Genomic DNA, 24138 nt, shown 5'->3' with positions numbered 1-24138 from the left:
CCAGTGGCCAGTCAGATAGGTTAATTTGCACTGTATATCATAAATGAGACTCCTCTGAGCTATTATTACAGACGACGTTTAGTTTTTTGTACGAATACACCTACGAGAAATAAGACTTGCTTTTACAATATCAAAGACTGTTTGGTCCCATACTACAGTGATTCTTCTTAAATTAACTTAGAAAACATTACTTAAAGACATCAGAAGCATATGATTCTCTTTCCTTCTACTGTCTGACATTTTCTTACACAGATAAAACAAGCCACTTCAGAAATGTAGCTGTTTTACACCTTTTGCAATATTCCACTTTTCCATACTGATCATTGTACGTTGTAATAATATCGTACTACTGGACTTCCAAACCCTCCTCGGCAACATTTAAATACAAGCCATGAGTAGAAGGAGGACTGATTACTCTTGGTTTTTACAGAAGGGTCTGATGCTGAAAGAGGTTCTGAGATTTGCCAAAAATCACAAAGGAACATCGTGACAGCTGAAACTGAAACCAACTTTCCCTAAACCTTACCTTTACAAACACTAGCTTTCTAACATTACCCAGAGTGTGTTAGATACAGTGCGAAGGCGCAGAAAGGTATAGTACCTGAAGCACAGTACTCACAACCTAGGATCAACCAGTAGTCAGCCACTAAGTAGAACGTAACAGTTAAGGGATCAACACAGTCATAATAGGGTGACTACAGCCTATTCCTAGATGTCCTTCAGTTCTTCTACTGTCATGTGGCTAATCTCTAACAGGAAACAAATGAAGGCCCTGCAGGTCAGCTCAGGAGCTATGCTATGAAAAGATATGCTGCTTTTAACTTCCAGATAATTGTAAGGGAAAAAAAAAGTTTTTATGGGTGGGATAAGCCGAACTATTTACCTGTAGTAATTGACTCTCTGGCTTTCTCTATCCTTTATTTAATTACTTGTTTTCTTTAATAGAAACAGATCTAACGCTGACTAAGGGTCCTTTACAAGTTATGCAACTACATCACTCAAGAACAACATTGCTCTGTACTAACAGTACCCTCTAGTATGTCTATGTACAAAGCAGTTTTGTTGAAGATAGTATTCTGCAAAAAGCGGGAGAGCACTAGTTTCAAATTTATATAATTTCATTATGTTGGATAAAACAAGCAAATGGTAGATGTTAAAAGCAGTAGCTCTCCAGTCTTATAAATTTCTAAGAAATTATTGTAATAAAGCTTTCACTGTCTTAAATAATTTTAAAAACATTTTATTTCTAAAGTATTTATTAGGATAATTCATTATAAATTTTAGGGTGTGCACCTATATGTTTATACATCTCATAAGGTAAAGGTCCAGAAAATTTTGAGTACTCTGAAGAAGGTTGACAGGGGAGTGGGAGGAATAAAGTGAAGCTAGTTATACCTTCATTTTTAGAATCTCAACTTTCCATTAAAAAAGATTTCAATTTTCACAGTTCTGAAACTTCCAACTGTGAACAAAGTACCACAAATCCAAGAATGTCTTCAGAGAAAATAGCTCTAGAAATACCTAGCCCCACTTTGCCAGCCACCTGACTGAAGCATTATCAATAAAACCTAATGTTGATTCTGCTCCATAGATGACCACTGAAGCGTGGAGTGAGGTTGAAGAGGATACTGGAGAGGGGAATTGGGCAGCATCAGCATTATTGTCAGGTACAATACTTCTTACTGAAGACACAAGAAACAAGTACATAGAAGAGAAAGAGTAGATAGGAGGAAGAGTGAAAAAAGAATGTAAACAGTAGTCGTCTTATAAAACCACAACATTTTCTCAATAAAGGACACAATGAAGTCCTGCATAAATCAAAGATGATGATAAACAAAGGTCAGTTATTAAAAAAATGCTGTACCCTGTATGCTAGGCCTTGGGCAAGTTTTGCTATGGTAGTGCTGAATACAGAATGCAGTATTCTTCTTTTATATCCCAGGTTGCAAATCACAAGCAAAACAGAATTCAAACCTCTGAATACATTGATAGATGCATTGACCATATTCTGGTAAAACAAGAAGGGAAATGCTGCAATAGTATAGGAGCTTTGAAAAATCCAACTGTGACATGGTTTTATAAGATATGCTACACAAAAATCTTGCAAGGTCCTTCCATGTCAAAACACGTCAGCTGAGGTCCTGCCAGTAGATTTTTACATTCTTTCTGATGTGTAGGACTGGGTTGCTGAGTTCATACCTCAGCTATTGCAGACAAAACACCATGCATCAGCTTTGCATACTTTATCCCAAGCTTTGGAACAGACTCCACTTCTCTTGACTTTCAGGTCACTGCACAAGACCACTAAATGACCCCTGAAGTATAAGATTTGAATGTATATAATTTTAATATCAAATGTTGATATTTTTGGGGCCCAATTTTTTAATGAGCTTAAAGCAAAGTGATTTCAGCAGAGATAGCTTTTGGATTAAGGTAGCACATGAGACATACCAGTCCCAAGAATATTCCTTTAAAATAAGGAAGCTAGATGGGACTGCTAAAAGTAAATTCACATATGTAGGGCTAATAACATGTTAGTGTATAAGGTATGCTGTTATTACCCATTATTTGGCATGATTTCTGAATTCCAAAATAATTTAAAATATGATCCCTTACTTGTGATGATAATAGTACCATTTAGTAAATGATACTAATGAAAAGTCTGCTTCATGTAAAAACCAAATAATACCAAAGCATACTTACTTTAAAAAGCCAATTAGGCAACTTTTCTGCAGTGTCTTCACCTTATTACTGAAGGAAAACACTCCAATATATAAAGTCAAACTCACACATTCATGTTTTTGTGGAAAAGGAACAAAGCAAGTAATCTCATTACATGAAGTCAACCTCTGAGTGATTTGACAATGAATACTGAGTCAATCCTCCCATTAAGCCAGGGTGTACACGACATATATGCTCTACTTGAAATGTAAAATTTAATTCCGGCATGATCACTTCAGGGACCAGTTCTGCAAAGTACAGCAACCATGGCGCGGCATACAATTACAGTGTAAGTAACTAGACACTACTGCTCAACACATTTTAAACTCTATTGTACAATAGCCTTTGTCTCAGTAAAGCTATTTTAGCCACAGACCGTGTTTGTTCAAGCAAGTTTTTCTACCTGTTTTTCCACTGAACCTCAGCAAATCATTCCGTGACTAATTTACCTGGTATATTTTCATTTGTTGCCATTCATAAATAACTTATAGCTTTAGCAGATTTATTGCTTTTGCTTTTACATGTGTTTTGGTTTTTTTGTTTCTTTATAAGGAGTTCTTTGCAAATTGTTCATCGTCCATGCTCAAAAAACCCCTTCAATTTTTCATCTGTGGAGTTTTAATTTGATTGGGTGTCACTAGGAATAGTTTTGGTTGTTTGATAAGAGTCATTAGCCTATGACTTTGTCATGGTTTAACCCCAGCCAGGAACTAAGCACCACACAGCCACTTACTCACTCCCCCCCTGCGGTGGGATGGGGGAGAGAATCAGAAGAGTAAAAGTGAGATAACTCATGGGTTGAGATAAAGACTGTTTAACAAGTAAAGCAAAAGCCACGCATGCAGGCAAAGCAGAACAAGGAATTAATTCACTCCTTCCCATGGGCAGGCAGGTGTTCAGCCATCTCCAGGACAGCAGGGCTCCATCACATATAACAGTTACTTGGCAAGACAAAACCCCATAACCCTGAAATGTCCCCCAGTTCCTTCTTCCCCCAGATTTATATGCTCGGCATGATGTCATATGGTGTGGGATATCCCTTGGGTCAGTTGGGGTCAGCTGTCCCAGCCGTGTCCCCTCCCAGCTTCTTGTGCACCCCCAGCCTACTCACTGGTGGGGTGAGAGGCAGAAAAGGCCATGACTCTGTGTAAGCACTGCTCAGCAGTAATGAAAACGTCCCTGTGTTATCAACACTATTTCCAGCACAAATCCAAAACACAGCCTCATGCTAGGTACCGTAAGAAAATCAACTCTACCCCAGCCAAAACCAGCACAGACTTGTAACTATAAATCACATAACTATCAGTTCCTCTGAGTTCAAGTAAAGCCAAAAACTATAGTTTTTCCTCTGGTCAAGAGATCTGGGAAGACAGAAGATGGTGAGAAGAATTTTTTAGTATCTTACTTTGGCAAATGGCTTTGGACAGCAGGGAGGAAGGTAGAAAGCATGACACAAAAGAGGGGAGAACAGATGACAAATACAAAAGAAAGGAAATCTCCAGGAAATCAGAGACGTAGCAGGTGAACTTTCTGCCATAATGTAAAACTGATCTTTACTTATGTTCTGCCACATGATTCATGTCAGGCTGGTGATACATTTATCGACAATTCAGGGAGTATGGTCTGCCTTAGTCCTGAGGTCCCTCTCTGGTCAGAGTTTATCCCTCACCCCAGTACAATCTTTTTATCCCTTTTAAAATCTGAAATAAAATCCTCAATTCTAATTACAGATTTAAAAACAATATGTTAAAACATTTAAAGAGTATGTTCACACATATATTCAAATGAAATGATAGTCTGAATACATGAAACACCCTCCATAGACACGAACTGTATGTACACCTTCCTGGGCTATTCTTTTGTGTCAACTTCAAGGCATACAAAAAGCTAAAGCATTTTCTCTATTTTAAGAACTGTATAAATATATAAAGCATTTGCTATTTGCATATTTGAACACACTATAATCTTGATCCTACTGGATACTTTCCCATGGCTTTCCTACTGCCGTATTTATCTTTCCTGACAACTTTGCTGGAAGGTCTTTTAGTTACAGCTTTTCTGTAATTCTACACATATTGCTTATTTGTGCCATACTTAGTTTTAGTTATAATACGTGAATATGTAGGTATTTACACAAGCACGTACATACACTTCCTTAGTAACTCTTAATTTCGTTCAATATGCTAAATTTAATTATTCATTTAATCTGGCAAACTCTCCCACTAAATTGACTGAAATATGCCAATGTAGTGTCTTATTGAAAGCAAAAAAAACCAACCACAAACCAACAAAACAGAAGTTTGAAGCTGATTGCTTTTCAAGTGTTTTATTTAAAACATACACATATACTAACATATAAACTTATTCCCTACAGGTCAAAAACTCATCCTATTGAAACGAATGGCATATTTAGTTCAGCAGGCAAAAGTTCAAACCTTAGTGCTTTGAAGTAGTAAACACTTTATCAGGTACTTCAAAAATAATGGATGCTTCTGTAAATTCAATTATATATGATTGGTATTCTATCTGCAAAACAGATTCACCTTGTGGGGGTTTTCTTGTTCACAAAGCTTTCTGTACAATCAGGTAAGAAACTGCTGTCAGCTCAGCTGAATGACAAGAGAGAAATAAGGGACTAAAAATGAAAACTACAAATATTCTGTGAACACAACCAGTTTCAAGCACTTTGACTGGATTCAGAAATCCTAGAGAGTCAGCTAAACCATCCAAACGTCCACTTACATTTAAGCAGCATGTGCTATGAAGAGGAATTCTGTCTGAAAAATTACCAGCAATGAACACGCCATGGGAACAGGCTCTCATTATCGGCTCTCTCTGCTTTTCCTTCTCCCTGTTCCTCAAGCACACAGGAAGCATTAGCACTACAGGAACTTATTTCACAAGCAGCATACCTATTTCCTTTCTCTTTTGAACATTTTGTATGCACACAGCACAAGAAAACTGAAATGATGAGTGTTCTAGCATAATCTCATTTCTGACAAGATCATTTTAGAATTTTTACTCTGAATACTGGATGTTAAAAACATCTGTACTTAATTCAAGAAACAATATACCGTATTAGTGTACAGAAGAAACCCAGAAAATGGCACTTCAGTAGTTTTTTTTGTTGTTGTTTTATGCATGTGAGGTTTTTTTAAATTATTTTTTTAACTCATTTACTGCCATCTCCTGGTACTTACAAGGTAATAGTATATATGCCATTTAACAGCAGCCAGTACTGTTCAATACTACTGAAATGCTGAAATGCCAAAAACTTCTCAGAAATATTTTTGAAATATTGCTGTACTTTTTATGTTGCTGTCTTTTTTTCTGGAAATAGCAAATGCTGTTCCTTTGGCACAAACTGGTAAAAAGTTCACGTAGCTTACCTTTGTCTGGAAGCAGCAGTAAAGTTGTGTTAGGTACGGATGTTTCCGTGCTAATGCCAGAATTCTCTTCTCTGTCATTGTACAGTCTACATCATCATCTTGAAGTATGACATCTTTCTTCAAGACTTTCACTGCATATACTTCATCTTTTCCTTTTAGCTCAGCTAACATTACCTAAAACAAACAAGAATTCTGTTTACATATGAACAACAGATACCATAAATGCAGGGTTGTATATGAGATCGACAGCACTGGAAACATAAAGACGTGTACATACTTGCCTGAATGCAGTTGTATGTTTATAAAATTAAAGGTAAATGTAATTTTAGAAAAAGATCTCTCTGGTATTCTTTAAATTTGAAACAGAGGGATATCTATTTTGTTTGTTAGTTAAGAAAGCAGAGGATAAAAAATTCTATCTCTTCATTCAAATATCTGAATGAGTGCCTATTAATGAGATCTCAAAAACTAAAAAAAGAAGGAAGTTGATATAAACAGAAGTTTATGTCCCACTTTAATCTCCCACTTTTGGTAGTGAGATTCGTGTGTGATGAACTTAGTATCCAGTCTCATGTACCATTCTTTGAAGTTGTTGATTTTAACTACTACTATTGTTTAAGGTTCAGGTCCTATACTCTGTTTAAGGTCAGTTCTGGCTTGTAGCCAGGGTAATTGTCAGAGAAAGGATTAGAAAACAGGGAGACAAAAGAGCTGCTTCAGCCCTGTCCCTCTGCATCTGCAGTTCCTGTATATCAAGGAAGGAAGAGTGTACTTGTGAAACAGATTCACATTTCAGTCCTCCTCTTTGATTCCATGGTGCCCAGCACTGTGAAAAGAAAAAAAATCTATAAGCCCTGTAGGCAGAGCAACGCCCCTCCCAGCCTCATCAATTCCCTACTGTGGGAAGGTATCTGGTGAGTTACATCTTTGCTGCACATGTGGTATTTTGGGCAGCTGCCTAAGCCTCTTGCACTAGTCATATCTGAGTGGAAATGCTTGTGTTCTGCTTCCTCCAGCACTGAATACACCCACCGAGGAGACACAAGCACACAAACTGATCTGTGAAATAAGTAAACTTGAACTGGGTATTATCTGGAACGGGAATGAACTCAGAACTCCACAGCATTATTCCTGGGCTGATTTGTCCTGCTTGACCACAACTAATTATCTTGCTGAACAGTATGTATGAAACTGTATGTACATCTTCACTTCATTACCATTATCTTGAAATAGGAAACCATTGACATTGTGTTTCAAAAGGTTTGACTCCAGTTAATGAAGTAAACTAAAGCACAGAAAATGCCACCTGATCAGGAGGCTGATATTCCTGATCTGCAGGGTAAAAGCTGCTTTTACACAACAGGTAAAGAATGGAAGGAAACCCTTGGGGTGGAGGGACTTTCTGAATGTCACTCTGAACACTTTCAAAGCAGTAGTCAGAAGAAGCCTGCAACACGGGGCGGGGGGAAGCTACCTACCTTGCCAAAGCTGCCTTTCCCTAATACTTTGATGAAGTTGAACTCTTCAAGGCCTATTCGCTTGGTCTGGGCCTGTTTGACTTCCCCATTTTCACCATTCTCCCCAGGTTTAAGCTGGTTGTCCGTTGATGTTGTTGCTGTTGCTCTGTGTTCCTCTCCCCGATTGTCAAATGATAATGCTTTCCTAATGTTGTTTTCCAGCTCTTTGATTTCTGTAGAAATGTGTGAAAATGTGTTCGTTTTAACCAAACGTCAGAAAAACAGTCTGTGTTAGTCTGTATCGGCTTTGGGAAGAGACATTCATCATCCCTGAATGCTGTGTAGAGCATTCTGTGGTTAAGAATACATATTTAGCAAACTGCTTCTCCACCTTACAGTAATCAGCCAAAATCCTGCTCTAACAGGAAGGGTGGCCTTTTCAAATGAACCTAAGAGAATGACATATCCAAAACTTGACAGATAAGTCAGAATAGTGGCCAAATAGTTGTTTTTTGGGTGTTCCTGTACAACAGAGAAGTACTTTGTTTTGAATACCCCTATCTTCCTGCAGCACTTGATCATCTTCCTGCTTCAGTATTTTAGACTTTTGTCTTTAAGAGTTCAAAGGATAGTTGGGCGTCCCAGTCCTTGAAGTCAATATGAATGGAGCACCTTACTCAGCTCCAGCTGTTAACAGACGCCTGCCAGTAAAGTATTTGACCAGTTCCTAGTGCCGTTTCAAGCGGCAATCATGTACATCTGCTAAATGGTTCTGAACGCTTCTCAGTGCTGAACACAGTGAGTCCTGGTGACTAATGGACTTCAGGGTCTGCCTCAAGCTCTTGCATACTACTTCTACCTGATGGCCTTGGAAGCAACAACTTTACTGGACATCTACAAAAGTGAAATTTAAGAGAGAATTTCGGCAAATTCTTTGTTCTTATTTTAAGCAAAATATCAGATATTTAATAATATTATTTAACTAAAATACTGTCTGTGAAACAAAAAGGTTACAAATTTAAATCAGTTCTGGACTCAGTCTTACAGTATTTATTACAATGGAGCTTTGAAAGCCTCTTCCCTAAAAACAAGGGTGAGAAATTTCTCAACTGTAAATAATTTTCAAAGAATTTGACACAGAAGTATCCTTCTTCCTACGTCTTGGTGTAAAGATTTTTCATTCATCAGTTTACACACATGATGGTACATAAGATACCTCACAGACTTCTGTTTTTAAAAACATCAGTCAGATCAGATTCAAAAAGTGCTGCTGACATACACATTCTCTCAATCAGGCTGTTAAGCTCAATGAAATCAGGTCATATCCGTGAAGATTAAAATATCTGTCTCCAAATCTATGCATGAAAAAAATCACTGAAAGGAAGCAAGGCTTTATGAAGCCTCTGGAGACCACACAGAGACGCTAGCACAGCCTAAGTGGATGGAAGTTTTTATTATCACAAATGTTCAACATGGAATTGCAAGGAGGCAATTTTATCTCAAAAACTTACTAATAGATAGAGGCTTTTCAGAAAGATAAAGACTCTCTCAAGTTCTGTGGTACTATTTAAAATGTTCTCACTCTTACAATAGAACATATATCTTCCTTACATAAAGGTGTTTGGTTAGGCAAAGACTCATCTGGTAAACTTAATATTTTAAGATGAATTTTTAGAATTTTCCCTTTAAAAGCCACTTAATTTCACAGATTTAAATGAAATGAGAAACAGGGATTTTTAAAAAGTCTCTGCAGTTCATAACTTTAAGTACTTAATTTTCTGGTGGTAACTACTTCGTTTGTCTAGTTCTGCAAAGGCTGGGCACGATAGCTATTTTACTCCTCATAAAGAAGGAAAATATGTGACAATATATATCTCAGGTAGGAAATAAAAAAAATGTTTGACCTTGATCACATGGAGAAGTTGGTGCTGACTTAGACCTATCTTCTTCTGATGATGCGCTTCCAGGAACTGGTTGTTGAGTCTCTGCACCTGCAATTAGCTAAGAACAATTCCAAAGGGGGTACTTAGCTATGAGATCCTTCCGTGCCAAGAGTAAATTTAATTTAACAACATTAATTCGCAAGTAGAAGTATGAAGGGAAGTGAAGATGCTCTACTCCTTTAGATTCTCACTATAGGCATCACATCAAATGGAGACCATTATACAACCAGAGAAAGAACCAGCAATTTTAAAAAAAAAGGTTCTTAAGATTAAATAAATTTAATAAGCATACCTAGTGAGTGGGAAAGTTCTGAATAGCAACTTTGAGGCTGTACAGAAATCTATCTAGTAAATACATTTAACTGTAAGAAGCATCAGCAAGCACTGCAAACTAACTCGTGCAATAACAACATGGAACATCTTTTCCCAGGAGTCACAGATCAATTAATTTATTCCCAAGTTTTCTATATTTCTGTACCGTTTTAAAACAGTGTACATGGGATCCAAGTGCGTAATAATCAGGAAAATGAACAGAACCAAATGTCAACGTTTTAACAAATTATGGTAAAATTTGCCTATTTCAGTAAGTGAGAGCAATAGATCTGTTGTCACATTAGTGCAAACAGAGATAGGAAGTGTGGCAAAATTCTGATCTAGAATAACTCCATCAGCTTTGCACGTACTTGGGGTGACCTTTGTTTTTTATTTCTAGGACAGCGTAGTTCTTCCTATAATAGTGATGATAACTCTGGAACCATCATCTAGCAAACAGCTCCCCTTCATGACAGTCAGCACACTGGCTCATTTATCAGCATTTACAATGATACAGAGTAGTGCTTTCTCTCTATCAATCAATTATCCAATGCCAGTTCTACGGCTAAGAGACATTTATGTTTTTATGTACTATTGCATCAGACCCTGTCTCTCTGTAGAATCTCCTTCCTCAAAATTAAAAAGGGGAAATCCTTCCAGACACTATACAGACTCCAGGTTTGCAAAATTGTAGCAGGTCAAAATAAATTCCATATCAAAATTCAGAATAGATGATTTGCACTTACAAATCAAAAGCCAAAGTCTTAGTTCTGTACTGACTTAAAAAAACATTCTTGTGCAAGTCAAGTGAGTGGGATTGAACCCCAACTAGTAAAGTCACAATACAGCTGTGCTTATCTTATATCTTATGTGACACTACATAGTGAAATTACCTTTTTCCTCCTCTGCCCACTATTAGTGATCTTATCTGGAGTGACTCCAAGATCTGCAAGAACTTTAGCTATGCCTCTGGCATCCACTCCACAGTTTGGTGCCACATTCGTTTCACAGCGTCGATGTACATTCATCTTGCAAACTGCAGTGAAATGTAAAGTATTAGAGTAAATTAAATACTACCTTGACTTGCATTTGTCTTACTTAAATCAGACCTTATTGGACCCATCAATAAATTTTTCAAATAAATGCAATTTCAGTAGAAAAATACTTAGCTGGATTTGCAGTGACACTTGAATGCTCATATAAAATTATTAACCTGGTTATCATTCTTCTGCTATGATAATGGAGAACAGTCCTTTCACACAGTACCCAGAACAGACACAGGAACAAATGAAAATATCTAATGATCCTGTAAATCTTAAATAGAATTTTAATTAGAAGAAAAGTCCTTCAGAGCTTGGATTTTAGCAGTCCACTTCTGGTCTCATATTGAGTGCACAACATAAGTTCATCATCTATTATTACTTCTTACTCTATTTTACTCAAGCAGATTAACTCCTAATGTAGGCAGGCATAAAACCGACAGTGTTTTAAATTTTAAATAAAATCTTTGGCACTGTTAGAAGCTCTCTTTCTTTAGATAGCAATCTATTTACTAAGCTCTTTCTCTTAAATACCATCTCCTGAAACTAGCATACAAGTAAGAGGAAAAAAAGGTTACCTTCTTTCTAGGTTATGGGGTGGGGTGGGGAAACATAGTTCCATTAAAAATAGCACAGTGTGGATTTGTTAGGAGCAGATGACATATTTTATCTTAGACTTCACTGCCCTCTTGTGGACAAAGGCATAAAGAAAGCAAAATTGCAAGTGTAATTAAATACTAGATTAACATTCAATTGCTCAAACTCCTCACTTCATTACTTTTTAGGAAAAAAAAAAAATCACAAAAGTATTTGTAAAGCTGCGTTTCATTATACCGTTCCTCAGCAATGCTTTCACCATATAAGCCCTAAAGAAACAAACCACATTTGCCTCTGAGACACAGGCACTACACCTGCAACAGTAGCCATGTGCTTCAGAAAGCAGGTGCCCTCCTTTTCACGTATGCTTCAGCTCACAAGAAGAGCAAAAAGAAACTGTTACACAGAGTAGTTTCAGTGCATGTTATTGAGTGATAAAAGCTCAGTGGCAAGTAAAATGTTTGACCTAGGCTCCATAACAGTGGGCACTGAGGAACTGCACTGCTTGAAATAAAGCAAGCAGGAAAATTTTGTACAGTCCAAATACACGAACGTATTTTGTAAAAAGAAACACAGGACTAAGCAGTGAAAAACAGAATAATAATAAACCTCTGGAATACACTTTTCATGGCGTTAATAACCACACTGGGGAAGCAAGTACATCTCTGAAGAAAGAAGCATTGGTCAGCACTTGTTAAGAGAGAAAGCAAAGCACGGAGAAAATGACATTTCCAGCTCAGCTGAGTTCTAGATTTCATGCTGACAATACTGTATTTTTATAGGCACTAATTTTATGAACCTGGAGAAAGCAACATAGGCTCTCTGAACTATTGTTTCTATGCATCTGCTACACAGTAAATGCATATATATGAGAAATAACATTATTTTCTACAGTTAAGAAGAAATGAACCACTATGGTACTTGAGAACGTGAAAGTGAACTAATTTATTCACAGATTAAGTGGAGTGATACTATAGCTCTGATTAAAAGTCAAAGAGGAAAAAAAAATCAGTTTAATTGAAAAATCTTCTCTGAACGTATCTCCACCATAATTAAGATAGCATTTGAACAAAATCTTTAATAGTAGTAAAGTAACTATATTTGGAGTCTAACATTTTATCACTGCTCTCCAGCTAGAATCACAAGGGAAGGCTTCAACTTCAGAGCTCTCTCACTGTGTATGAGTTTGCCATGAAAGAAATTTCTTCTTTCCCTTGCTGCACGGCAATCTGTGACATGAAGCATTAGCATGACCTTCATCTATAGTTATGTCTCATCTTAAATATTGCAAAGCATATATTTAATAGATTACACGTTTATACATATAGGTGTGACTCCATGTTTCTGCTGTTGAGAAGCGTACATAACATGACTTTTGTATTTATGGAAACAGACCTACCCATTTGTGAAGGTGTAACAAAATGAAAATGCTTGTAATTCCATTTGGTACTACTTCCTAAGAATCTGACAATCTTCTGACATCATTACCACCAACCCACTAATTGAAGTATTTTTTCACTATTTCTGAACTACTACTTTCCTTTGCAAGTGTTTGTACTGTCTTCTCCCCTTTTTAGAATATATAGATCTGCTTGAAACAAGGAGATATGGAACCGATCATTTCTGTTAGTCAGCTAAAATGACATGAATGTACCTTCTAGCAATACCTTATATACAGTTATGGTAGAGAGTACACAGTCCTTAAGCTGCAGAACATAATAAATCCTTTATATTCTGGAATAGAGCGGCTAGGCAGACCATCACAAAGGATGATTTAGCTAGATATCAGAATACCTCATCTTCTGATAAGGGCATACATGACTGGTTCTGCCCAGCTTAGCCAATATGTAATAGTAATTTTTGAAGATGGTACTAAAGGGAAAAGTAGCCGGAATAATGATTTTTTAAAAAGTTTAACAACCGTCACCTCAAACCTGAAAACACACAGGCATATAAGCTGAAGGGATGTAAATTCTCATGCTCCTAACTTTCTGTCAACTTCTAATTTCTTGTGTGGCAATAAACCTACATAGCAGCTAGTGCAAAAATGTGTTTCTGCACCTTTGTCCTCTGCATCTGTTATTGACTGGTGTTGCAGACAGGGTCAAGGACCATTTTCTAATCATGATGGCAATCCATACAGCAGTCCGCTATTTACTCTCTACTAATTTCTGTCATGCTGGAAAAGACAGAGTAACTTGAAGTCTTTTCAAGTGTACTGCACTCATGAAGAAAAAGAAAAGCTCTGAAGCAGTAACCCTTACCTTTGCATTGTAAACCTTGTCTCAGAAGACCCCAGAGCAATGAACCACAGTGGTCACAGAAGGTGGGCACTTTGTAATTGTGAATGCTGAACTTATGAGGCATGTTGACACTGAAACGCTGGGATCCCACTTGCTGAAAAAGGAGAGCACATCATATTTCATGTAAATTAATTTCTTTTTAATCATTATACACTGAGGCCCTGTTATGCTTTGAAACCACACAGAATTCAAACAAGATGAAATAGGTCTGTACTCAGATGATGATCTTTGCATTAGATACACTCCAGCTCCAGAGTTGTTCCTACTACTTTATTTGGGGAAAAGAGGGGGAAGGGCTGCTGTTGTCCAAGAGATAAAGGCTAAAGTCTACTTCCTAGTACTTCTGGGAACAACAAATACAAGCTATCAAGAAAGATCTCGTAATGTGGAAGGCCAGGAAGTCACTCCCAATTGTTTTAGGAGCAGGAGGCTGAACTAACACAGGACTAAGAAAAAGAAATATATCACAACCCCTTTACCTTTACATATCCCACTCTTCTTTAGATTATGAAAATGACAATGATAATTTGTTGTGTTCAGGGATTCCAAGGTATGATTATTTACTAATTAAAGGATGCCACTGATAAGTTTTTATAGTGGCCACTGCATAGCAGGAGATTTATTTTGATGTTTTTCCTTCCCTTTCTTATTACCACTGGCTTCTCTCCAGTGATCTAGCACCCCTTCTAAACAATGAGAGCATTCTATCAGTAAAGCATACAAGTCTCCACCAGTCTGGAGCCTGGGAATATAAATCTATGCAAGATTTAATATCTTCCTGTGAGGACTACGCAAAAACACCACCAGTCAAACACAGTCCTTTATCACATTCCTGTACAAGCAATCAGGTTTCAGAGGTAAAATATTGGTTGTGAACCAGATATTAAAGAATGCTTCCAGCACGAAAAATGGTGGTGAATTGCACAGGAAGAATGAGATCAGTTAGTGTCTCAGTCAAATTCACACATCAAAGTTGAAAGAGCGGCTTAAAACCATTGTTACACACAACTCTGATTTGTAACATAAAAATGTAGGTTTTAAAAAAAAAAAACAAAACAAAGCTAAGTAGTGTATTTTTTCTGTGTGGGCAAGTAACTGGGATCACCCACAGACTACCTCACCTAATAATCCCATGGGGAAAGATAGTAGGTCCTTGCTGTTGCATGAAACAGAACAGGACAGTGAGCATTCATTAACTTTTCTGTTAAGACACAAACAAATAACAAACTTCTGCATAAGGTAAAGCATTCACTGGTTACAGCTGAGGGCTACAACTGTTTAAAAAACCGTAAGTCCACTCCCCTCCCCAACTGTCCCCTATCAACTCAGCCATAAAAGGATACCCTGAAGCCGAGTCTAAGGAAGCAGTCACATTGCTCCCTAGTATATGACTATCCACAGAAATTAACATTAATTTCCTAACCAAGCCTAAAAGGGCCATCTTAGTCAAGACAGACCTTTAACCCAAGTGAAAGGATTGTTTTGTTTTCTCTTCTGATCCAGAGCTGAACATGCTGTTGACAAATATTTTTACCTCCTTGACAGTAGAGTTCTGAAGGCAGCTAATTAAATTTTCAGGTGATTTCTTCATTGATTTAAATGTATGATAACATGAAGTGTGTATTGTCTTAATTCCATTAATAAAGCTTCCTTGAGGTAGGGAGTACTTATGCTGGAAAACCTGTTAGCTATGCAGTACCTTGTGTTATCCCTACCATCTTACACGATATCCATGTGCCTTCTTCAACATACGGGATGGCTTTTGTTCTACATATTGACAGTTTGGATGTAGTCTTTGTTGAGGTGAGACTTTGCAAGCAAATTGTGGATAGTCTTTTATAGTGCCTATCCTATCAGCTGCTAGCGACTCAGCCAAACAAAATGCACTTAAGGGATAAAGGGTCCCATCCTGCATCCTGCACCTTCTGAATTAAAGATGACAAAACTCATATTAACTTGGAAATTGAGAATTTTAAAAAAAGTAAAGGAATGGAAAGAGCTCACCAAGACTTTAAGCATTCAGGCGTTATAAAAAGTTTACTAATCAGAAATAAATTGCTGTATAATCATTCCCATGTAGATGAAACTGTTATGGTCATCTGTCATTCAAAGTAAATGCTACATCACAAGACAACCAGAGAGCACAAAAAGCCTACAACATTTATTGATTAAACAGAGGAGATGACACTACTTTGAACAGATGAAAGACAGAATTTTATCTAGAAAATTTATTTTATAAACATTTACCTCATCGTGAGTTTCCTGTTTTTTTAAGCCAGCACACTTTGTTATTATAAGTTCATGGCATCTCTTGTGGACTACACAAGTGCAAACTATAAACAAAAAAAAAAGATTAAAATATGAATTTTCATGAAGATTGATTTTAAAGCAAAAGACTGATCTCAGAAGACTAGAAATGTTGGGACTTGAAAGGCTGCAAGTGACTAGTGACTTGGTGAGCCTAGTGAAGTGAGTTTGGCTTACAAAGGCAGAAGATAATGGACTTTCAAGAGACCAATGAATTTTAAGAGAACTAAAGCATATCTATCAAAATCTCAGTATGCAAAACCACAAGTTACGTTCTGAAATATTAACCACAATTTTTCTCATTTTTTATTAACCACAATTTTTCTCATTTTTTACATATTTGATTTCTTTATCTGATAGAAGTCCATGATCTCCACATTATATGAGACACAATAGCAAAAACAATTCATGTCTGAAGAACTTCCAGAGGAAGAGAGACATAAAGATAAATCATTGTAAAAGTCAAAGAATAGAAAAAACAAAGTTGAACATTCTTTCTGTAACACCTTATCATAAGTTGATAACAGTAAAAGGTTTCAGAAGGCAAAAATACTTTGTCAATACTCATTCTGATTACTTAATCAATGAATAATGTTTGCAGATATGACAGAGAAGATAAAATATTGCAAGGTCTATCGTACTGTGGGATTCAAGGTCACTAAGTGAAGAAAAAACCTTCAGAGTGAAATAACAAATTTCATTTTTTTCTAGCTTTGGTCATTGTTGTAAGAAAAAAAATTATCAGCACTCAAGGAACCTCTGCTGTATGTTAATAGAGTAATTCTTGTTATAGCATGTAAAACCATTATTTGCATTTATTTACTTACAGTGAGATTTCATCAAGTCTTTTGTAACTGAAAAATCATCACTAACTTCATTATTCCTACTTGTCAGATAAAAATTAAGAATTATTACTTGTCAAATAAGAAAAACATGATCACAAGAGGGGACTGCATAAAAAATTAAGAGTACAAGAAATTGAGTTGAAAAATGGGAGTTGAAAATGAAGCACTTCTGCAGTCTTTGCTATAACCTTCCCTAATAATGACCTCTATAATTATCTCATCCATTTAATTACAATCTTCGCAACTACCTGGCATTTTTAAACAATTTTAAAATGCAAGAAATGAAAAATGAAGCAGTCAGCATCCACAGAATGCCGCCCCCAGTTGGATGTGCATCAAGAGATACCTAGAACCTGCTGTTCAGCCATGTCAGCTGTGGCCCTACCTCATATATGCTGCCTAAGACCAACTCTTACTGTCGCTTTCTGTACAGTGTATCTTCGGTGAGACCAATTTATTCTTATAATCTTGTGCTAAATTCTTAACACTGTACATATGCAATACTTTATATATTAATAATAAGATATTTTCATCATCATATAATACATATATTCAAACTGTCCCCCTGTAGATTTTCTCTTACCTTGACATTGGTATCCCTGTTTTCCTATTACACCCCTGGAAATAAAACAGTGTTTTAGAACATTATTAATATATATTTTTAAAAATGAAAAACATTTTTCCTCTCTTTACTAGACATGCATAAGTTTAAAAGAATAGCTTCTTATAATCTATTACGTGATAACTGCATGCCTAGACTGAGATCAGTTCAAAGCGTGAACCACTTTTTAGCTGCTAAGTGGTAACATGTAGGAAGATAGGCCATGAAGGGATTAAGAAGTAAAGACACATTTACTATAAGAAAAATAGGCAAAGCCAAAGGGTACAGAGAGAGGGAAGCCACAAGCCAGTAAAATAGGCCTCTAAACAGACAGAAGATTGCATTTGCCAATACTGTTGCTCGAAATCATCTTAGCTAACCTAAAGCCTAACTTGCTGACATTTCTCGGAGGAATGCAGTTGAGTTCATGTACAATTCACATAATTTCAAATTAAGACAGACTGATTCACTACATACTCTTAAGAAGTATTAACTATGGATCATATCAGATGTTACCTGTATTAAGGTGCAAATCAGTATCTGTAGGCAACTTAGGAAAACACCAATAAAGTTGATGAAAAATGACTGACAACTGAATGTCTCCATCACTTTTCCCTACCTGAAAATTGTGAGTACCCAAAACTAACGTAAATAATTTCTAAAAGGGAGTTCTTGACATACACTATAATAAGAAAGACCCTGTACACTGAGCACCCAAACCCCTGGATCATACAAGTCTAATATTCCCGTATTTCATTAACTTCATAGGATACATAGGAACATGGCATTTCCTAGAAGGAAAATGGTGATACTTAAGCACCTAAAGAAGAATTCAGTCATCCTGGTAAAACGTAAAGGTCTAATATTACATCTAAATCTACGCTTAGGCACCTACAGAAGACAAGACTGGCTGTCTACCTAGAATTTATGATGTGTACTAGACAGTAAAAGATAGAACTTTGTGGCTCAGAGGAGAAAAACACAAACATGACAAATTCTAACACTTGTGATTAAAGTTTAAGTCTTCCATCGTTGTCTGCAAAACAGATGACAGCTTAATATTAAAATGAAGAGCAGAAAAACTACTACTGTATGCCACTTATACTTCTCCAAAACACGAAAGTATGTTAACTCTTCAATACAAAGTTGCAAAGAAAGCAAAGTCATACCATATAAAATCTCTGCAGTGCGAACAATACGTTGGTTGTCTAAGATAGGTGGCCATAAACTTGTGTCCATTAACCTGATGTACTCTGCGTCGCACAGCACCCTGCCGCTTTCTAGGGCGCATACGTTCCCGGAACACACGTTCTTCATTGTCTTTGGGTGCTGAAACAGGGAAAAACAGTAAGCACTGACTGTATCAGACACAAATATGGGAAAACCCAAATGCAATACATAAGTAGATATTCACACACACACACACACACACACACAAAATCCTCTCTAGCTAGCAGTGCAAGATAATGCCCCTAAGTTGTGGGTAATTTTTTTCTTTTTTATCATCAATTACTGAAGAGCAAGGGTTTTCATTGCCTAGCAGAGGAACTTCTATTTGTTGTAAACCTTTACCTGTAAATTCATGTTAAGCTGGGAATAGGTCTTCTGCACTTTATCACTATCAAGCACGCTGACAACCTCTTTAACAGTAATTACACAGTTAGATTCTCTGAACAGCTCAGACTATAATCACATTTGATCTTTAGTGGTAGTGGGGTGTGGAAAACCCACAAAAAAAATCCCAGCATCCCCTGGTCCCCATACACTCAGAAAGTGCTGACACAAGTGCAAGAAAGCTGAGTACAAATAATATATTATCAAGCAGAACAAAAATTCCATCCAGAATTGATTACATTGTAGAATTTCTGATTAAGATCTGAGCTTCAGGCTCTAATAATCCACTTTGATACTGATACATTTTCAGCAAAATGTTCAAGGGAAGGAAGTTCCTTTTAACCAATTCCTCTTCAATTGTATATAAGATTTAATGGTAGAGGAAGTAAAAAGTGAAGTTGATATATCTCAGAATGAAAACCTTTGGAAAAAAATCTGCAGAGTACATTGGGCATTTTTATCCAAGGCTTTCTTTTGAAAAGTGTCACTAGCACCTCCATAGTATTCTGTATGCATTAAGCAGAAGCTAAGGATGAATTATCAGTGAAGAACAGTACACAGTTGTTAATGGAAGACAGATTTTACAAGCATTCCTTGAGCCACTTGTCTCTGCAAATTAGAATGTCAGATTTAGACAGGACCACATTCAGTCATCCATTGCCAAATGAATCTATACATTCACTACTTCAGTGCATGCAACACTTTGAAACGTATTTAACACTTGTCATTCTCTGAATTTCAGCTACCCTGAATCATTACGATGGCCTAAAGAGGCCAACTTAGGTCTGTTGCAAGCTTTTCTGTACACGAATGAGCTCTCCAAGCAACAGTACAGTATTTAACATAACACAAAATTAAAAGTGTGAGAACATCTCAAATTTATAATAGTCGCAAATTCTTTGACAAACACTGAAATAAACCCTATTTTTGAGGGTTGTAAAATTAACGAATCGGGATCAATTTCTTTCACTGTGCAACAAGTGCTAAAACCCATGACAGCAGCAAATTCATTTACGCACTAAAAAGCCTAAGCTCTTTACACATTAACACTTTGCAAAAACTTCATATTCAGGAGACACATCTGTGGGATGGCCAGGCTGACATTACTTTCCTATTTCTGAGTGAGCTCTCAGTAAATCAACATTGACTTATACACAAAGCTGCCCCTTTTATTTATGCCAAAGAACACACACACTAAAAAAGCAATGGCTCTAGACCCCCCTTTAAGAAAGAAATAAGAAGTACCAAATAGTTATCAATTATGTTTATTTTTATGTTGACAATTATGTTTATGCTTATGCACTAAGCAAAACTCTGACATCTAATAAATACAACAGTCCCTGGAGAGAAACACTGCCTTCCACAGAGAATATGTAACAAGTAGTTAGAAATCCTACGAAAGGCTCCTATTTCCAGCTTCTGAATGATTTACTGACTTTACAAAGCTACTGGAAATATTTTAGAAGTTGTTATCATTATAGAAAATAATTTTATATTAACACAGAACTGTTCTTTCAGTTATCATCCAGATTGTAGAATTTGCTGAAGTATGTAGCCTGGATGTGAGAAAGTTAAAATCCCACTCTCCTTGACAGGGTTTCCAAAAAGTTATCTGCTATACGAAATGAACAAGATGTTCTGACAGTGCACAGTTCACACTTGATATGATATTCAGTCCACAACAGTGCTTTCTCCCTTTTCCATCTTAAGTGTAATACTTCACAGATAAAGCACCTGTAATTTTACAGAGGAGAAAAAAGTCTTCCTCTTCTTTTGGCTAGATAAACACTCAGTTTACTTTCAGTTTGGCTAGCTTGTTGACTGTTGCCCAACAAAAACTCATACGCAATGCTTTTCCACAGTCCTCAAGCAAAACGCTTCCATGTCTTGCACGACTCACATCGCTGTGGTGGACCAGTGGCACAAAACCAAGAAGTAACTTTCCCAGGTGACTCAGAAGCGGATGATCACATCTGTGCTGGCTCATACCCAGGGTTGTGAACCACTCATTTCTAGTAGCACTAACAATAGTCTCATGTTTAAATGAAAACCCATTTCTCTCATACTGAACAGCCACACTAGAGACATTCATTTAACTCTCTGAAGACACCTCCTTAGAAAAGGAGCTACACTGTTTTCCCCAAACCTCTCATCGTTCACAAGCAGGAAAGCAGAGATCACTAAACGCTATCAGAAAATCAGAGTGCTGGGGAAAACCCCAACATTTGTGCAATACAGCCAAATAGTGTTTTCAAGATATACTTTAGAAAATAGGAGCATCCTAAACAAAACTGGCCTTTAAATATATTTCAGAAAGAAAGTCTTACAGTAGTATATGGTATATTCTAGAAAATAACATTAGGATACTGCATACTGCCCAATTGTGGCATTTCTATTCTCAGCTGAGGTGTTCAAACGAAAATTAAGTGGATTTGCTGTAGTCAGTCTATAAGCAAGTTCCAATATAAACAACAATTTCTTCTCACAGTATTTCTACTAAATAGTCACAGAGGGTTATTGTTTCCTCAGTAAAAGCTGCTGCTTTATGTAACGTACATTATGTTCCCTATTTTGATTTTGACTCCTTCGGCCCTTTATATTATTCAGTTTAACTTTTTTTAATGCATTTATTTAACTTTCATTTTCAAAAGGAGTAAGAAAGGCTCATGATAATTTCCAAGTGTTCATGGAGAATACTGGAATACTGTCAATACAACACACTGAGTTTAGGCTTTATATGACGGTACTTGAGAACTGGCAAATTTAGAACTAATTTAATCTCAAAACTATACTCAGTAATGCCACTACTTCTTTTCATTGCAGCCAAGAGTTATTTGGAAAACAATAGCATATAACTGCTTTTATAAACTCAATGTACATACAAACATATTGGCTACAATTTCAAAGACTGAGAAGACTTGCAGGCTTAACTCCAAGCTCTTAGAGAAGTGTTATAGAGGTCAGAAGTATTTGGCATGCAAAATTGCAAAAAATTCATAAATACTTGCAAAATGGATGTTTAAATGAAGTGTCTGGAACTACATTTAACACTGTTAATAGTGTATTATCTGTTAAGCATGTATTATAAGTCATGAGTTAAAAAGATAAGGAAGTGACACATAATACTCAGTAACGCTCGAAATATGCAAGATTGGAGGGAAAAGACCCTGTACATCAAACAACAAAGGCTGGAACATGTCAAGTCTCATTTCATACTAAAATGGTTTCAGCATAAATGAGAAGGGTTCAGTGTACAGCACTAACTGCAACAGGCAGAATTACCCTGCGTAACAAAATGTGCCATTTCCATTCCTTATCCTCTATGCTGAGTACTTACAGATTTCTGACAACAAACAAAAAAATGGAAAAAATATTGACGAAAGAAAGAGAGAGAGAAAGATTACATGCACGGAGAGGTTTTTCGGCATTTGCTATTGCTGAGAATGCCAACTTCTAGAAGGGAACATGTTGGGCACTTCCCTTAATCCAGAGAGGATTGGAATCAAACAGTGACAGCATTTGGGGAAGAAAAAAAATAATCAGATGTTTTAGTGAAATGGCTACTGCTCCATGAAAGCCAAACTGCAGCCCATGTACAACGGTAACACTGGCAGCAACAGGAGCAGCTGCCAGGTAACCCTGTGCAGCAGAACACTGACACCTCCACGGTGCTTCAGGCACAAAGCGCTTTTCACCCTGGGCGTCTCTTGGTTGTCTTCACATTGCTGTCATCTGTACCTACAGCCAGCATCCAAAAAAAACCAGCTGGTTTAACATCAACCCTTAATAATTACAACAGAGCCTAACTGAACAAGAAATGCAAGGGGAACAATGATTGTACTGATGTTTTGTTGCTGAAGATTAAAATTAAGAGGTTTTGTACCATATTTAAACCTGACTACTTTAACCAGCATGTATGTACAGAAATAGAGCTTTTGTTTTAGCACTATATAGCATCTAAATGGAGAAATTACATTGAGGCAGGAGAGATAATTTTCCTAAAGTTATGCTGGAAAGTGAGAAGAGGCAGGAAAAATTTCCAGGACCCCTCAGGTTTCAGGATGGATGTAATCAGATTGTTATGCATCAAAATTAGGTCTCAAAGGATTATTCCCAAACTCTATTTTGGGCCTCCACACTAGAAGCATATATACTGTCATGAAGATTTCTCCAGGCAGAAACTGTTACAGGATTTTTCCTTTAAGGCTTTAATCTTCTTTAAAGAAAAAAAAGAAAGAAAAAAGCTAAACACTCCCATATATTTACATTTCTGCTTCCTTCCTTTTAAAAAAGCCTTGCTTAGTAGTAACACATACAACAAACTAACTTTGCAACTTTAAGATAAAAATAGCATGGTAAATGCTACAATATAGTTTCATAAAGCTGTTACAAACACAGAAATTAATGGGATAGTTTATCACAGTCATAGGAAGAGCATGGAATTCCTCTATGGCTTTTTCAAGAAGTGTAGTATTTCCAGACTATTTCTTTATCAAGGAGTAAACACACAGGTTTTGCTTACTATATCTCAAAACTGCTTTCTTTAGGAAAGCTAACAGGAAATTTCTTGTTTAATAGCAGAAGAATCGGATCCTTAGACAACACTATATCGTTAAAGAACACAAAGATGATGAGTGTTAGTAAAGGAATGAGAAAATGCTCACAGAATGGGTGAGTTTTAGAAGAGACAGGTGTCTTGACAAGTCACGTCTGTTAACATGACCTATTTACTGAATGCACTGAAGAATAAATTGCATTTTAAAGTACATCAAGCCCAAATATGGTGGGTGGCCTTGTAGCATGGGCCCAAGCTCTTACTTATTTGCCTTCAAACACGTGCTTATCTTTAAATGCTTAAATTCTTGTCTAAAAGAGATTCTGCCTATAGGTATTTAAAGACTTCCTTTCTCATGTAAACAGATAAAAGTGATTGGGGTCGTGACAGGCACACACTTTTGCTTCAGGGATTGTTTTACTTTCCTTTTCTTAAAAGGAAACAAACCAACCAA

General features: G+C 36.7%; 1 protein-coding gene across 1 annotated transcript in view; it reads right to left on the bottom strand.

The window, feature by feature from the left end:
* PRKCE (protein kinase C epsilon) overlaps positions 1-24138 on the bottom strand; it is a 298381-nt gene that overhangs the window by 96431 nt on the left and 177812 nt on the right. The window contains exons 3-10 of the mRNA XM_075089082.1: positions 18685-18844; positions 17498-17532; positions 16010-16095; positions 13724-13856; positions 10716-10858; positions 9472-9568; positions 7589-7800; positions 6111-6284 (exon numbers count right to left, since the gene is read on the bottom strand). Coding sequence (XP_074945183.1) covers positions 6111-6284; positions 7589-7800; positions 9472-9568; positions 10716-10858; positions 13724-13856; positions 16010-16095; positions 17498-17532; positions 18685-18844 — 1040 coding nt within the window. The remainder of the gene's footprint in view (positions 1-6110; positions 6285-7588; positions 7801-9471; positions 9569-10715; positions 10859-13723; positions 13857-16009; positions 16096-17497; positions 17533-18684; positions 18845-24138) is intronic.

Source organism: Phalacrocorax aristotelis, chromosome 3 (genome assembly GCF_949628215.1).
Source record: "Phalacrocorax aristotelis chromosome 3, bGulAri2.1, whole genome shotgun sequence".
NCBI classification, from domain to species: domain Eukaryota; kingdom Metazoa; phylum Chordata; class Aves; order Suliformes; family Phalacrocoracidae; genus Phalacrocorax; species Phalacrocorax aristotelis.
This window is presented reverse-complemented; position numbering and strand designations above follow the sequence as displayed.